The sequence below is a fragment of the Phragmites australis genome, chromosome 1 (assembly GCF_958298935.1).
Source record: "Phragmites australis chromosome 1, lpPhrAust1.1, whole genome shotgun sequence".
Classification (NCBI taxonomy): Eukaryota; Viridiplantae; Streptophyta; class Magnoliopsida; order Poales; family Poaceae; genus Phragmites; species Phragmites australis.
The window spans coordinates 4,428,858-4,445,053 of NC_084921.1; the positions used below are offsets into that span (position 1 = coordinate 4,428,858).

Sequence of the window (16,196 nt, forward strand, 5' to 3'; positions counted from 1 at the left end):
AACGATCGATGAATTAATCATGCATGGCACAAAGGTCATATGTACTCCAGGTCCAGGTCCAGTTGTGTATCGATCAATCACGTATCAAAAACGATTGTATCCATCATTTCTTCATAAAACTGCATGCGTCTATATCAACTCACTCGCTCTCACACTGTGAACAGGTAACCATGATTTACCTTTACACCTACGCATTACAGGAGGAGAAAGGCACGGCTGAGGAGTCACTCCGGCGGGTAAGGTCACTTCCAACAGTTTTCTTTTAAAGACGAAAATCTAATTGTAAAGGGATTTTTATTTTCTTCAATGTTTCAACAGTTTCTCTTCATTAAGATGTGATTATCTCATATTTCTCTTCATAATTTCTCTCAAAAAATAACTGTTGGAAATACGAGAAAATAAAAAAATAAGAACGAAAAAAAATAAAAATAAAAATAAAAAAATATATAATTAGAGACGGTCTAAGATACTGCCACTAATACCCCACCAACTGACTCGAACCCGAGCGGAGACGTTAACGATCCGGCGCTCCTTTTCGCCACCTGCGTCACCGTCGCCATAAAACCCGCGCCAGAACCAACACCACCCCTGGTCAGTGAGTAGGCCGGCCCGTCCGTCTTGTGTTTTTCCTCCTGCAATTCCTTGTTCGGTGCAAGTGCGGCTGCTGCTGCTGCTACGCCTGCGTCTCTCGCGGGCAGGTCGCATTCCGGGTAGGCTTCCCGTTCCCAATTCCCCTCCCCCACCACCTCACGAGCGAGCAAAAGCAGCACTAGTCCTAGTGCGCAGCAAGGAATCAAAGTGCACGCGCGGAGCAGGGAGGGAAGCGGAAGGGCTAGGGACCGTGGGCGCCCATGTCGTCGCCGCCGCCGACCTCGCCGCCGGGTCCGCCTGCCAACGGGACGGCCCCGCCGCCGGCGACACCACCCCCGTCCAACTCGTCCTCCCCGTCGCCACCGGCTGGGACGCCCCCTCCCGCGACGCCTTCCGCACCGCCACCAAGGGGTTCTGCCACCCCGGTGACCCCCTCCACCCCGCCTCCCGCCCCACCGAGGACGCCCTCGCCCCCGTCGACCACACCCTCCCCGCCGTCCGAGAGGGGGACGCCGCCGTCCAACCCGGCGCTGTCGACGCCCGTGGTGGTGGGGATCGCGGTGGGCGGGCTGGTTGCGCTGCTGCTCGGCAGCCTACTCTGCATCTGCTTGTTCAAGAAGACCAAGAAGCGCCACCACCACCACCCGCCGCCGCCCCACCTCCTTCACTACTACGGCCACCCGCCCCCGCCGCCTCCTCCACCGCCGCCGTACAAAGGTGAGATGCCACCTTTAAGCTCAACAAACAGATGCCTCGTGCCTTCATTCCCACCACTGCTAAGTCACGTCGCAATCACCTATAATTCTATTGTGTTCTAGGCAAATGTTTTTGTGGGCTGTCATGTACAGTCGTGGCTTTTTTCGAGGATTTGGTGCGTTCAAGATGCATTCTCGTTGCGTCATGTTGTTACGGGGATAAAATATGAACCAAATTTTCAGGTACAAATGTGGGTCATAGGTCTCACGTGTTGTTGATGAATGATGAGGCTAAGTTTAGTATGGAGTACTGGTGGTGTGGATCACTTCTGTGTCTGAGACAATCCTAAGTGGAAATTTTGTAAACAAAAACTGATATCAGGGCACATGGTTTATGATATTTAGGGTTTCAAGGAATTTGCTAGGTTTCAGTTAAAGCATGTGGGAAACTTCTCTTCAACTGAGTTTCCTATCCTTTACTAGTTGACTGGCATAGGGTTGATAGTAGCAATATCATGTAAATGTGTTTAATTAATATTTTTTAACATTTTGCAATAGTTTCTTCTTTATTTGATTCCGCATTGTGAAATTAATGTGGAAATTCTTTCTCCACCATTATATTCAAGGTTGTGCCTTTTCAATAGAATTATTGTTGTGCTTCAGGGGATCAGTATGGTGGGACGTACCAAAATTGGCAGCATAACGCCCCACCACCACCACCACCTGATCATGTGGTCAAGATGCATTCACATCCTTCCCCTCCACCTCCTCCTCCGCTTAATGTACATAGTAGTAGTTCCGCTTCAAATCACTCCGGTGGTGAGAGCCGCCCTCCACTGTCCCCTGGCATTGCCCTTGGCTTTTCAAGAAGCACATTTACTTACGAGCAGTTGATGGCGGCAACCGATGGATTTTCTGATGCTAATCTGCTCGGACAAGGTGGTTTTGGGTATGTTCATAAAGGAGTGCTACCAAATGGCACAGAGGTTGCCGTTAAGCAATTAAGAGATGGAAGTGGCCAGGGAGAGCGTGAATTCCAGGCAGAGGTTGAGATTATCAGCAGAGTACATCACAAACATCTTGTATCTTTGGTCGGTTATTGCATTTCTGGAGGCAACAGGATGCTCGTTTATGAGTTTGTTCCAAACAATACATTGGAATTCCACTTACATGGTATGCTCTCTTGTATTTGCGCTATCATTACTTCTTCTCATTCAAAATTCTCTGCACAGTTCCCAACTAAAAAAAACTCCATGTAGGAGTAATACCTCTAAAAGTGAGTAAGAAAATATTTAGTATTTTGTTCCATATTTAGTACCCATCTGTACCCTAGCTAATACCTGTATCATTATACACTAAACCAGCCTAGTAAAAATCCAGATGATTTGCAAAGGAAAACCTGTGAAGTCAAGGTATACAAAATACTAAAATGGTTTGAAATAATTGTTAGGTTGTTTTGTTTCACCAGAGAATTGTGCTAAGGATATGTTTTTGCTTGCTCTGAATAATTGAGTGCAATAGGCAACTTGATTTATTGAAGTGAATTATAGCGGGCTGCCTCTACCGTAACTATTGTAGGATTTGACCAATGCATAACAATAGCCACAAGCAAACAAGCTATCAGCTTTAATGCTGCTCCTTACTTCAGTTTGAATTATATGCTATTTTCGTTCACTTTGTCAAATTGGGAAGACATAACAATTGTGTTTGTTGACACGCAAAAAGGAAAAGAAGTCTCTTTCAAAGCAATGACAGAGCTCATGCCCTTTTCCTTTCATAGAAAAAGGAAATGTTTTCTGATCCCCGATAGTTTCTCAAACACTTTTTCATCAAAATCCTGAACATATTGCTTTGAACCACATGTCATGCAAACCATATGCTATACCCATTGGTTTATGTTCCTTGAGGATTTTTAGGGTTATTTTCACCTCCGTTTCAGGAAGAGGCCGACCAACCATGGATTGGCCAACAAGACTAAGAATTGCTTTGGGTTCTGCGAAGGGATTGGCGTATCTTCATGAAGACTGTGAGCTCAAACCCAACTTATGCTTTCAGCTTTCTTTTCTGCTTTCAGACGGGTAAGTAGCGATTATATGCTGATTTTATATCTGTTTTCACTTCACAGGCCATCCTAAGATCATTCACCGTGACATAAAGGCCTCAAATATTCTTCTTGATTTGAGATTTGAAGCTAAGGTATCATATATTTTCTCCATTTCGTTTTCTCTTTATTGTAGTATTGGACATCAATTCACATTAATACCTACCACCTTGAAAGATTGTGGTTCAGCACAGTTTATGCATATGGATTAACATACTTCCTCAGTGAACTTGTCATTGTTCCTTGAATGGCACTAGATGAGAAACTTCTATGCAATTATTGAACTAGGCTAATCATGTGTGTGTCTAGTTGAGATGAGTAAATTCAGAAGACATAGTTGTGACTGGTAGATGTATAAGTATAACCAATCATCATTAAATAGTTGATATAGACCTACTATCACATTGTTTGGATGCGTAATCAGCTAAATAAACCTTTTCTTTACAGGTGGCAGATTTTGGACTTGCAAAGTTCACTTCTGATGCTAACACCCATGTTTCAACGAGAGTAATGGGAACATTTGGGTAAGTTGAATCTTCCTGTGTAACATTGTCGCGTACTTCTTTTTTGTTGCGAAGCATTATCTCTACTTTTGAGAAACAAGATTTATCAAGGTTATCTATGGTACACAACGAAATACAGGATCTGCTGTATCAAAACTGCTGTCTTACTCTTACTCGTAGGTACCTTGCACCTGAGTATGCATCATCTGGCAAGCTCACTGAGAAATCAGATGTCTTCTCTTTTGGTGTAATGCTTCTTGAGCTAATAACAGGGCGGCGTCCTGTAAGTTCAAAACAATCGCATATGGATGACAGCTTGGTTGATTGGGTAAGTTATGTGTCAAAACTAATCCATATTTGCTGTCCACAATTCTGTGAGTATACAGGGTCAAATAATTTATTCTTGTACTTTTACTTATCTTAAAATTAGGTCTTTTATATGATAATATTTATTGTGATTAATCTTGTGACTACAGCACAATCATTCTTGAGGTCTGTAAATAACAGCCACGTGCTTTATCTTCATGTAATCCTATATATTACCCCTTCTATTGCAGAATATAAGGCACGGTTTGACTTGGCACGGTCTCTAAAATTACACTTTGATCGTTAGTTTCTCTTGTAGCATATCGTTCATAGCAACAAGATTATGATCATACGAAAGTACTTTCAAATACAAATCCGATGATACCATTTTTATATCACAAAATCTACATATTGTTAGACAAATCATTGGTCAAAGATCACGAGTTTGAATTTTGAAATTTGTGCGCACCTTATAAAAAGAAATGGAGTGAGTACTTGCTATCCATGTAGGTTCTTTATGATTAGGTACCTTCACCTTGGCTTTTGTATCCTGAACTTTGTGTATACCTTTTTTATTCTTCTTCTCAGACTGTTTATCATCTTGTAAACTTTATATATTCGTTATGTCTCTTCCCGAGCATGCGCTCCTTTCTTGGACAGGCTTCAATACATCTGTTTGAACTATCTCCCCCCCCCCCACCCCACTCCCCCCTTTTCCCCTGCAGGCAAGGCCTTTAATGACACGAGCGTTTGAGGATGGTAATCACGATGCTTTAGTGGATCCCCGGCTGGGAAATGAATACAATAATAATGAGATGGAAAGAATGATAGCCTGTGCAGCTGCATGTGTACGCCATTCTGCACGCAGGCGGCCACGTATGAGTCGGGTATAGAACTGAATACTTTTCATGTATATTTGTTTTCGTCAATGCAAGTTCATTGTCCTTCTATTTGAACTTTGTTTATTTTCATCTTTCATCCCTGTATCATTTACGTAGCAAAAAATTGAGTCAATCTCATAAGATCGGACTCAGGCACTCTTAGTTTTTTCTACCTGGAATTTAATCCCAGGAGAAAGGTGAGCACCTGTGTTGAGTCTGGGAGACCAGGACTCAAACCCAAGTGGGCAGGATTCCACACTAGGTCACTCTAGTTTCAGTAAAAAAGAAGGGTGTCAACACTGTTTCAGGCTTTCAGCATGGCAATATTGCATTTGTATACTCTGATGCCTCTTATTGTTATCTTATTCACGCAGTGTTTCAACTAATTTGTTGCAACTTGGATCTAATCAACAGGTTGTCCGGGCCTTGGAAGGCGATGTGTCTTTGGATGATCTAAACGAAGGCGTGCAGCCCGGTCGCAGCCGGTTCATGGGATCATACAGCAGCTCGGACTACGACACCGGGCAGTACAACGAGGACCTGAAGAAGTTCAGGAAGATGGCGCTCGGTGGCAGCGGCCTCCAGAGCAGCCAGCAGACGCCAACCAGCGAGTACGGCAAGAACCCGTCCGTGTCGAGCAGCGATGGCCACCAGACGCAGGACATGGAGATGGGGAGCGTGAAGAAAGACGGCGACAGCGCTGGAGACAGCCGAGCTTCGTGAGATAGCATCTTCCTCTTGGGTTTTTGGACGTCTCAACTACCGCAAATTTGTAAATCCCCCGCTCCCAGCCTAGCTGATTGGATCGACATAATTCGCTGACCTGTTTGCAACGAACTGAAATTGTTTGGTTGAGATAGTTTTTGGCAGCTCCAGTTCACTGTTTTTTCCGCGCTTTTGCCACAACTCAAAGGTTCGTAAGTATAGTTGGGTATCTCCTATAAATTAAATTCATGACTCCACTGAGTGCGAGCAAAGGCCATTGTGAGTTTGTCGGCTCTGACAGGCTCAAAACTGTTGTGTGGCTACACTCCGGAGCTTGTAGAGCAACACAGAAAACATGCCGTCCGGTTACGTGGAACAAACTGTCTGCGTCTGTTTGTTCCATGAAAGAGTGACGCGTGGAAGAGACGCTCTCAGCTGTTGAATTGGATACAGCAATGCTTCCCTGTCACTTGTCAACTGCTCTTTTGTTTGGAACTAGCCATGTTCTGTTGTTTGGCGGTTTGTTCAGGAGTTGAAAACAGAACGGGAAGGCGAAATTTGGTAGGTTATCTGCTACAGTGTGCTGTATCAGCATTCAGCAGACGGTACAAGCCGTTGCAGACTTGCAGTTTCTTGTTACGACTGCAGCGGTTTGCTCCGGCTAAATTATTATACTACTAACACGGGCCCGGCATTCAACTGAAAATACAACAAATGATCGATAGAGCAAAAAGAATATCAGTCAAGTCGTGCCATCGACAGCCTGAAATTGAACTCGATCAAGCTAAACAAAAGGGAGCTAGAATTTGCATTATTTGCAACAAGTGTTTACAAGATTTGAGTAAACTTGATTGCAGTGCCAAACTGTGAAGTCTAATTAGAAGTTAGAACTGAGAAGAAAACGCAAGGCCACAGCGTGGAATCCAACGCGGCTGATCACAAATAACGGGAAATTTGATTATATGTCTTAAAGTTGATCAATCTTTGATAATATGTCTAAAGTTGATTATATTTTGATCACATATTCATAAGGACTAATTTAAGATATATGATCAGATGAAGATCAATTTTAAATATATTACCAAGATTGATGACATATAATCAATTTCCCCAAATAATTAGCCAACCCGGCGACCCGAGCCTTTTTTTTTTCTTTCGACAGCGCACCAATCCCGACGCTAGTCACCCGGAACACAACAAGGCGGAATTTTTCATCCCCCCCCCCCCCCTCGTCTTCCTCCTCCGTCGCCGTCTCGTCGCGCTCCGATCCATCACTAGCGCCAGATCCGCCACGCCCATCCCATGGCGTCGCGCAGGCGAATGCTCCTCAAGGTCATCATCCTCGGCGACAGCGGGTGCGCCACACGCGATTACCTTTTTTCTTTCCTCCCCATTTTTGCTCTTGGAAATTCTTCTTCTTTTCTTGCGCCGTTTTCTGACTCTCTTTGCGCCTGCTTCTCTTGAATCTTGATAGGGTCGGGAAGACCTCGCTGATGAACCAGTAAGTTCGAAACGCGACCTTGCCTTGTCCAATTCATCGATTTTGTCTGGGTTCAAAGAGCGATTTTGAGGGGTCTCGGGGAGCTGAATGATTCAGGGCTGATTGGTTTGTGTGCGCAGGTATGTGAACAAGAAGTTTAGCAATCAGTACAAGGCGACGATCGGCGCGGATTTCCTGACCAAGGAGGTCCAGATCGACGACCGCCTCTTCACATTACAGGTCTGCTCTTTTTCGTTCCCAGGAATTGCTTCGCGTTATATTTAGGTGTCTGGTTCTCTGGGCATGGCTTGTGTTGAAGGGTTGGTTGGGGTATCTAGTATCTAGGAATCAAAGAGTGGATTTGGGGGTGTGCTCTTGTGCGGCCGTGAATGTAATTGCAGTCCGCATTGTGAAGTCTTGATTCAAATCAGTGCTCTAGATGAGTTTGTTGACGATCGGAGTAGCCGCACTAAAATAATGATCAGCTCATTTTGCTTCAGATGCTTTGTTAGCGTGTACTTCTCAACTATCCTGTGGGGTTGCTTATTGTTGACGCTAGAGTGATTACAAATGCTTGGGGATACAAATATCAAGAGAGGGAATAGTGCCTCTGTCAACGTCTAGCTTTATCGTAGAACTTTTCTAGGCCAAATTGGAAGGTACACACTGTGAGTCTGTGATGATTGGTTTCACTTCGCACTGCATGTGTTTCGCGGATTCAGAAACTCACGTTCGAATATGTATTGTGTAACTTTGAATGTAATATTTGCGTACGTGACAGTATACAAAGTATACGAAAGATAGGAAAATGTAATAATCAGAAACATGTAAACTTTATTCATTCATGTTGAAATCATAAAATACAGTTTCTTTCATTATATATTTTACTCCACAACGCACACGCTATCTGACTATCTTATATGATCTGGCGATTGCTTTGTCTTGGTTCCTAGGTCTTCCTAAAGCGTCTTTGGTTAATTACGCCCGTCTCTTCAGGTTACCTCCGATTAAGCTGCGCTAATAGTCGTCATATGGAGGTCATCTCCGAGTCTGTAAGACTGTAGTTACACGCAACAAATACCAAGCGATGTAAGCCTTAGAAATGAGAGCAGTAAAGAAACGGGATAACAGTCTAGCATGAGCTTTTGGGACTGTTACCCCAGATCATCATCGGCCGCGTATGGCCTCAGCATCATGTATGTAAAAGAGGTGAGCTAGGAGCGTAGTACGACACGTAGCTTCTACCGAAAGCGGCAGCGAAGCCACAACCAGAAGCTCCGACGTCGTGCTTGACTCACTAACTCCCTTTTCGGGTCTCGGATTTGTCCTCATCGGCCATCTTCGAAGGCAACCGGCAATGAGCCACACAGGCAAAAGCCACAAAAGCGAGGGTGATCACTGTGGCCCACGAAGGCTCTTGCTGCAATGGCACTATATTTTCTGATGAGTCACAAAGGCGACGATGAGCCATGAAGGCGATAAGCCACATAGGCAAAAGGGTAATCACAATGAGCTGCTTCCCTGATAGAGAACAGTAGCTCAACTCCAATAGTTGACAGGAGGGCAGTAACATGATGAGCAGCCACATTTCTTTTTAGTTATTGAAGAAAAGCATCCTCAAAGCTGTATGCTAGCCCAATCAGAAAGGAGTCGAGCTCATCAAAGCCATAGAGAGGTGAATGAAAAAGCATCACAACTCATCCAGTAAGAGGCAACGGAAGGGGCATGATCAAGGATCAGAGTCAACACTTCATCATCATGCACACGTACCAAAGCCAGCAGCAATAGTCACTACTACAGAAAACCCTATCACTGCCGACTCTAAAGTAGCCTTCACTGCCAATTTTAGAGCCAGCAGTGGGCAACAGGCAGTGATAGTCGCCGGCCCAGACACCGACAGTGAAGGGGTTATCACTGTCGACTGAAGGCTTCAGCCAGTAGTGATACAATATGCCCCCGATTCATTTTTTGGACCGGAAAAACTAAAAAAAATAAATAAGTTTTGCACTCGAGGAACCCCACACCATCGCAAGTCACAAGTCACGCGATTTTCGCGCGAAATACTTACACGTGCGGTTCGTGGCACTTGAACCTGAGACCTCTCAGCTCACGCGATATATCCTTACCATTCCACTATAGAAATACTTGTGATAACAGTAGTATATGCAATCATTTTGATCTCTTCTGTTTGAGACTTCAAATGATTATTTGGACATATAAATGACTTCAAATGAAAAGGTTTTCAACTACAAAGTTGTAGATCTCGTCGAGGGCTACAATTTTCATATAAATTTTGTCCCTATCCGACTTCGTATTGAAAAGTTATGAATTTTTGAAGATAAGTTGTCATCCATTATCACTGCTGGTTCGTAACACGAGCTGACAGTGATACCCGACCTGGCACTATTCACCCGACCAGTCACTGCTCACCCGTTATCACTACCGGTTCTTCTTATGAGCCAGCAATGATACCCATTATCACTTCTGATCCATAACACGAGCCGACAGTGATACTTACGAACTATCACTGTCAGTTCATGGTTAGAGCCAGCAGTGATAGTCAAGGTTTCACTGCCGGCTCATAACACGAACAGGCAGTGATGATGGAGCTGGGCATCACTGCAGGCTCAAGCCATCGGCCAGCAGTGATGACCCTTATCACTGCCGGTTCATAAGTCATGATAATTGATTCTCCTGTGCGGCTTCTAAGCCGACAGTGATACCTCAAACATCTATCGGCTCATTAGGAACCGGTAGTGATGGGTCAGCATATAAAATCAATTTTATAGTAGTGAGGCCCCAAACATCTGTATCAAACCGGCAAGAGAGAGACTAGCATGTGCCATCTTTGACATCAAAGTGAAAGGGGCATCGCATATGAATTGAGAAGCTGCCCATAGGTGCATCAGAACAATATAACAACAGAGGGTAGCATCATAGGTATTATTAGCTTAGCCCTAAGAGGGAACAGAAGGGCAGCAAGCAACCAACAGCCTCATCTCACCATGAACATAAACCAAGAACAAGCAATCCTGATGAACCTCCCTGGGCGACAATGCCATCAGTAACACATGTAACCATGATCTAATCAATATGACTGGAAACAGGATAATCACAACCGGGCTCAAATACAGGGAGCACAGCTGCACATCAAGCATTAGGGCCACAAAGAGCGCAGCCTCAACACATAACGTCACCAGAACAGACAGCGACACCACCATGAGCCAAGACGCAGCAGCCGAGCTTACACAAAGAAAGCACAACGGCGAGCACAAAGGCTATCGCGACTCGTGGCCAGAGCTCGAAGTCCACTAGCGCATGGCTGGAGTGCAAGACTTCGACGGCGCACGGCTGGAACCCAGTGCTTCTTACAGCACACGCACGACACTATAGCCGGCCAGCAACACACGACGGGCAAGCACAAACGCAAGCCCTGTAGTGACCAAGATGACGACGTGCGGTAGCACCACAACACGATGGTCGGGGACAAGCACATGCGCACCTCAGCACGATGGCCGGCCACAATCACAGAGAGAAAAGGAAAAGAGCACACGGCATGGCCGGAGCACCGGCTACGACGACACGGCTGGGCTAAGCTTGATGGCGTGACAGTCTTACCTTGCTGATGGCGGTGATGGGGCTGCAGCTTCTTGAATCGATGGCGACGGCGAATCGCAGCAGAGCTTCTGCGCCGCAAGGCCTCCGATGATGGGGCAGCAGGGCCTCTGGGCCGTTTCCTCATCGGTGGTGGCGGTAGCAGGGGGCTCCACCCGAGCCCCTTCTTCCTTCTCTGTGCAGGGTGGCAGCACAGGGCCTCGACGGCCATGGCCTCCAGCCTTTTCTCCCTTCGGCCTCCTCCGTGGTAGGACCTCAACGCGACTGGGCAGCAATGGGCAGTATGGCCGGCTCGACAGCCATGGCCTCCGGCCTTTTCTCCCCTCAGCCTCCTCTGTGGGCGGCGGCATAGGGCCTTGCCCTCCACTCCTCTTCTGTGCGCCCCCTGCTCCTCCCTTCGCCCCCCGGAACAGATCGATCCTCCCTCTCCTTATATAGGCAAAGGAATAAAGATCGAGTTTGTTGCAATTTGGGGTAAATCGGGAAGAGATAAGCAGGGGATCGGTTAGGATTCGATTTTGATTCCGTTTGAGAGCTTCTAGATGATTTTTCCCTTGGTATTTGATCCGGATTCGGGGGGATTTGTTGCCGCTCGGTTTGGTTTCGGTTGAAGGAGATAGAGGCAGCTGCTCCTGTGTGCCATTCGACCAAAGGTAGGAGGAGATAAGGGACACCTGGGCCAGGTCAGCTGGGCTGCAGAGAGAAGAAGAAAGAGCGTGAGCTAGGAGAAAAGAAAGCAGCCCATTGGTCTTACTTCTTCTATTCTCTCTCTCTCTCTCTCTCTCTCTCTCTCTCTCTCTCTCTCTCTCTCTCTCTCTCTCTCTCTCTCTCTATTTATATATGTGTATGTATTTGATGACAACATGATAACTCCTCTTATAAGCTACATGGAGGACTATGGTATGAGCATAAGAAATTACATCCATTTAACTCTAGTCCAGCACTGCATTTCGTTTGCACTTCCTCCTGTAGTATGCTTTCTTAAGGATTAAGTTCTTAATGATTGAGGTGACACCTGATTTTGTTGAGGAAAAAGAAACTAAGTTGGCTGTTTGCAAAGACATTGTTTCACTAATGTGAGTTCTCAGTGAATTATGAGATTCCAACTAAACACAGAAATGAAACCATTACTGGATCATATATGCATGTGCTTGAGTCATGCACATGTGATTCAGTGTGAAGTTTCTGTTTGGGAGATTTCTCATCACTTAATCAGTTAACCAGGATAAAGCAGTGCTGTGCCTGATAGTCATCTTGCAAGATTTTTGAGAGATGCAGTTTTATTATGCTATCTTCTATTTTTTAGGCACCATCCTGTTTGCCTGGAGCTCAGGATGCTCCACTTTTGCATATTTTTATGTCTGTCTCTTGAATTATTTTCTACTTAACATGATTGTGTCCCTGTTCCTTAAAAACCTGTTTACCTGTCATAATCCCATATAGGTACTATTACCCAAACTTCATGGATTGCCTACTGACTTTGGCCTAGAAGTTTTAGGTCTGTCTGGCTTATAATGAATGACGCTGTAGAGCTGTTATCTATTTGTCATGTTCTTTGAAATCTGACAAGTACTCACTATGTCGAACATTTGGGGTCACTACATTTTGTTTCTTTTTTAAAGTTTAATAAAAGCGGAAAAGGACATGGCCTATTTATGTCTATAATTCATTATTTATGGCGTTTATCATTGTCCATGTCCACGTTCAAATTAGGGATATGGTTTATTAATCTGTTCACTCTTACCTGTATCATTAAGTCAACATTTTTTATTTCAGCGTCATGTAGTTTATTTGGATAAACGACAAATGTGGTTCAGCTGAGGTTTGTACCTGCCTGATTTTATCACGACTGACTTACTTGATATATTCTTATCTCACGAATAGTAATTTAGTCATGATAGTTTAGCAATATTTTGATACCATGACTGCTTATGAAACTAATTTAGCAATGTTTTGATATCATTTGTGTTGTACTTGTACATGTAAATCCCCTTCTTAATTCAGTGAAATGAGCAGCTCTCCTGCTGTTTTTTTAAATAATAGCTCCATTGGTATTTTAGCTTACCCCACTTGTGTTTCGCTGAAGCTTAGATATGGGATACGGCAGGACAGGAACGGTTTCAGAGTCTTGGTGTGGCATTTTATCGGGGAGCTGACTGCTGTATTCTTGTATACGATGTGAATGTTACCAAGTCATTTGAAAAGCTCAACAACTGGCGTGAGGAATTTCTGATACAAGTAAGTAACTTGCTTATTAGTGATCCTAATGCGTGTTTCGTGAAAATTTGATCCATTGTTCATAATGCAGGCTAGCCCATCTGATCCAGAGAATTTCCCATTTGTTGTACTTGGGAACAAGATTGATGTTGATGGTGGTAATAGCCGGACTGTGAGTATTTCTCGTCGCCAAATTCTGTTCACTCTTGCTTCCACTGAATTTATTTTGTGCTTCTATTAATTTTGTTTTCTTTTCAGGTTTCTGAGAAAAAGGCTAAAGCATGGTGTGCTTCAAAAGGGAATATCCCTTATTTTGAGACGTCTGCTAAAGAAGGCTTCAATGTAGAAGCTGCTTTTGAGTGTATAGCTAGGAATGCTGTCAAGAATGAGCCAGAAGAAGATATGTAAGTTCAGATAGTGACACGTATATATACTAACTAGGAAGGAAATATACATACAGGCAGCACTGTAGTGTAGCCGGATGGATTGACGATTTGCTAACTTTTGTAGGTATCTTCCTGATACAATCGATGTTGGGGGTGCTGGAAGGCAACAACGCTCGTCAGGCTGTGAATGCTAGAAGATATGGGCGAAGCGATCCCCTTGGTTGGTTGATTGATTCTGTGGGGTCTGTTGTTGATTGCCGGTCTCTTTCCATATGTGTAGTTTGCGAAGCTTGTATTTGTGCCATTGTCTACATACGGGTGCTTATTTTATTGTTGACTCCCTTGTGTAGACGCAGAAAATTCATTTGTAACTGCGGCTTCCTTTGTCGGCGCGCCCTGACGTCGCCAGCAAACAAGCAGCGCCATGCATTCATGCATGCCCAGTGGCCACGAACCAAAAATATAATCCACAGCATATTTTCTGTGCAGCGTCTGCTACTCGGCAACTTGGACAGTCGGTAGCTGTGTACAATATTGGCTTTCACAAGAGTCTTGGTGTAGAGTATTTGCTGCATGCGCCATACTTATCACAAACGGGAAGGACAAGGTAACGAACGCTCTAGTTGGCCGTCTTTGTGTCGGACGATACCTGAGCTCAGTGCAGTGCAAACATGGACGTCTCAACGCCGTTTGTTGCGCTGTTGTTCATTGGCCTCCTCTCTCTCTTCCTCCTCGTCGCCAGGAAGCCTTCTCCGTCCTGTGGCGATGGACGGCGTTTGCCTCCGTCGCCGCCGGGCCTTCCCCTCCTGGGCCATCTTCCACTTCTTGGGTCCCTGCCGCACCGGAAGCTCCGGTCCCTGGCGGAGGCGCACGGCCCGGTCATGCTCCTGCGCCTCGGCCGCGTGCCCACCGTGGTGGCCTCCTCGGCGGCCGCGGCGCAGGAGGCCATGAAGACCCGCGACCTGGCCTTCGCGAGCCGCCCAAGGGTGCGCATGGCTGAGCGCCTCCTCTACGGCAGCGACATGGCCTTCGCCCCCTACGGCGAGCACTGGCGCCAGGCGCGACGCGTCTGCGTGCTCCACCTCCTCAGCCAGCGCCGCGTCCTCTCCTTCCGCCGCGCTCGGGAGCGGGAGGCCGCCGCCCTGCTCGACCGCGTCCGCCGCGCCGCCGTGCGCGACGCCGTGAACCTGAGCGACCTCCTCATCTCCTACACCAACGGCGTCTTCTTGCGCGCCGCGTTCGGCGACGACGTCGGGGGCTACGAGCTCGACGGCGGTGAGAAGCTGAGGAAGGTGTTCGCCGACTTCGAGGAGCTCCTCGGGACGGTCACGGTGGGGGAGTTCGTGCCGTGGCTGGCGTGGCTGGACACGCTGACGGGGCTAGACGCCAAGGTGACGCACACGTTCGAGGAGATGGACGCCTTGATCGAGCGGGTGATCGCGGACCACCGCCAGAGGCGCCGTGGCGGCCGGCGGAAGGAGGACGATCACCGGGACTTCGTGGACGTGCTGTTGGACGTGAACGAGATGGAGGAGGACGCTGACGGAGTTCGCTTTGACACGGCAGCCATCAAGGCCATTGTTCTGGTACGTACGTGCTAATTGATCGATTAGCATATGTATATGTTCTTAATTCCTACTCCTAGATGAGTTGAGTTCTTGAGGACTGCATGCAATTAACATCCCCGTCGGTCGTTTTGATGCATATAATGTCCAGGACGTGTTTGCCGCCGCCACCGACACAGCCTACACTACGTTGGTATGGGCCATGGCGGAGCTCATCAACCACCCGCACGAGATGCGCAGGGTCCAAGAGGAGATCCGCGCGGCCGTCGGCGGCGGCGATCACGTCACCGAAGACCACCTCAGCGAGCTGCGCTACCTCAAGTCCGTGATCAAGGAGACGCTCCGGCTGCACACGCCGTTGCCACTCCTCCTGCCCCGGGAGACGGTGGAGGACACCGAGCTGCTCGGCTACCACGTTCCAGCGCGCACCCGCGTCGTCATCAACGCCTGGGCCATCGCACGGGACCCCGCGACGTGGGAGCGTGCCGAGGAGTTCGTGCCGGAGCGGTTCGCGGACGACGACCCGACGGATGATCAGTACGCGCTGGGGCAGGACTTCAGGTTCGTGCCGTTCGGCGCTGGGAGGAGAGGGTGCCCCGGGGTCGAGTTTGGCGTGCCGACCATTGAGCTGGCGCTGGCGAGCCTACTGTACCACTTCGACTGGGAGCTGCCGGCCGGTGGCGCGTCGACGCTGGACATGGACGAGCTGAACGGGCTATCCGTGCGGCTCAAGGCGACGCTGCATTTGGTTTCTAAGCCATGGTCTCCTCAGTAAGTGCACGTACGGTGTCTTTGGGTTGGTCTTACTCTTTGATAGTAAGATCAAAATATACAGCATCAGCATGCATGGTTTTGGTTGTGTAATCACAGAACTCCTTGTAGATGATATAATTCTTTTTATGAAACATGATATTAATCAAGCTAAGAATATGAAGCTTCTGCTATGTGTATTTGAGCAGCTTTCTGGCTTGAAAATCATTTCCATAAAAGTAAATTGTTCTGTTATCGAGAGACTAAAGAGTCTGAGAAACTATACTCACAGATGTTAGGGGTCGCTTAGTACTGAGTAGTTGTAAAAGCAAACTTTCGACTGTTAGGGGTCGCTTAGTACTGATTAATTCAAATTTAAGTAGCATCCTGATGTACATGTT

At 46.6% G+C, this 16,196-nt stretch overlaps 3 protein-coding genes across 3 annotated transcripts; all 3 read left to right on the forward strand.

The window, feature by feature from the left end:
* The first annotated feature begins 584 nt into the window (after positions 1-584).
* Positions 585-6,039, forward strand: LOC133926010 (proline-rich receptor-like protein kinase PERK1). The gene is made up of 8 exons (XM_062371775.1): positions 585-1,308; positions 1,950-2,459; positions 3,226-3,312; positions 3,412-3,482; positions 3,835-3,911; positions 4,071-4,218; positions 4,922-5,083; positions 5,492-6,039. The coding sequence occupies exons 1-8, from the start codon at positions 852-854 to the stop codon at positions 5,798-5,800; spliced, it is 1,821 nt and encodes a 606-aa protein (XP_062227759.1). The 5' UTR covers positions 585-851; the 3' UTR covers positions 5,801-6,039.
* Positions 6,040-6,933: 894 nt separating this feature from the next.
* Positions 6,934-13,968, forward strand: LOC133926176 (ras-related protein Rab7-like). The gene is made up of 7 exons (XM_062372006.1): positions 6,934-7,137; positions 7,257-7,283; positions 7,403-7,502; positions 12,969-13,115; positions 13,186-13,266; positions 13,353-13,498; positions 13,605-13,968. The coding sequence occupies exons 1-7, from the start codon at positions 7,085-7,087 to the stop codon at positions 13,672-13,674; spliced, it is 624 nt and encodes a 207-aa protein (XP_062227990.1). The 5' UTR covers positions 6,934-7,084; the 3' UTR covers positions 13,675-13,968.
* A 30-nt stretch (positions 13,969-13,998) lies between these two features.
* Positions 13,999-15,989, forward strand: LOC133926092 (cytochrome P450 71A1-like). Its single transcript, XM_062371888.1, has 2 exons — positions 13,999-15,066; positions 15,197-15,989. The coding sequence occupies exons 1-2, from the start codon at positions 14,152-14,154 to the stop codon at positions 15,818-15,820; spliced, it is 1,539 nt and encodes a 512-aa protein (XP_062227872.1). The 5' UTR covers positions 13,999-14,151; the 3' UTR covers positions 15,821-15,989.
* Positions 15,990-16,196: the final 207 nt, after the last annotated feature.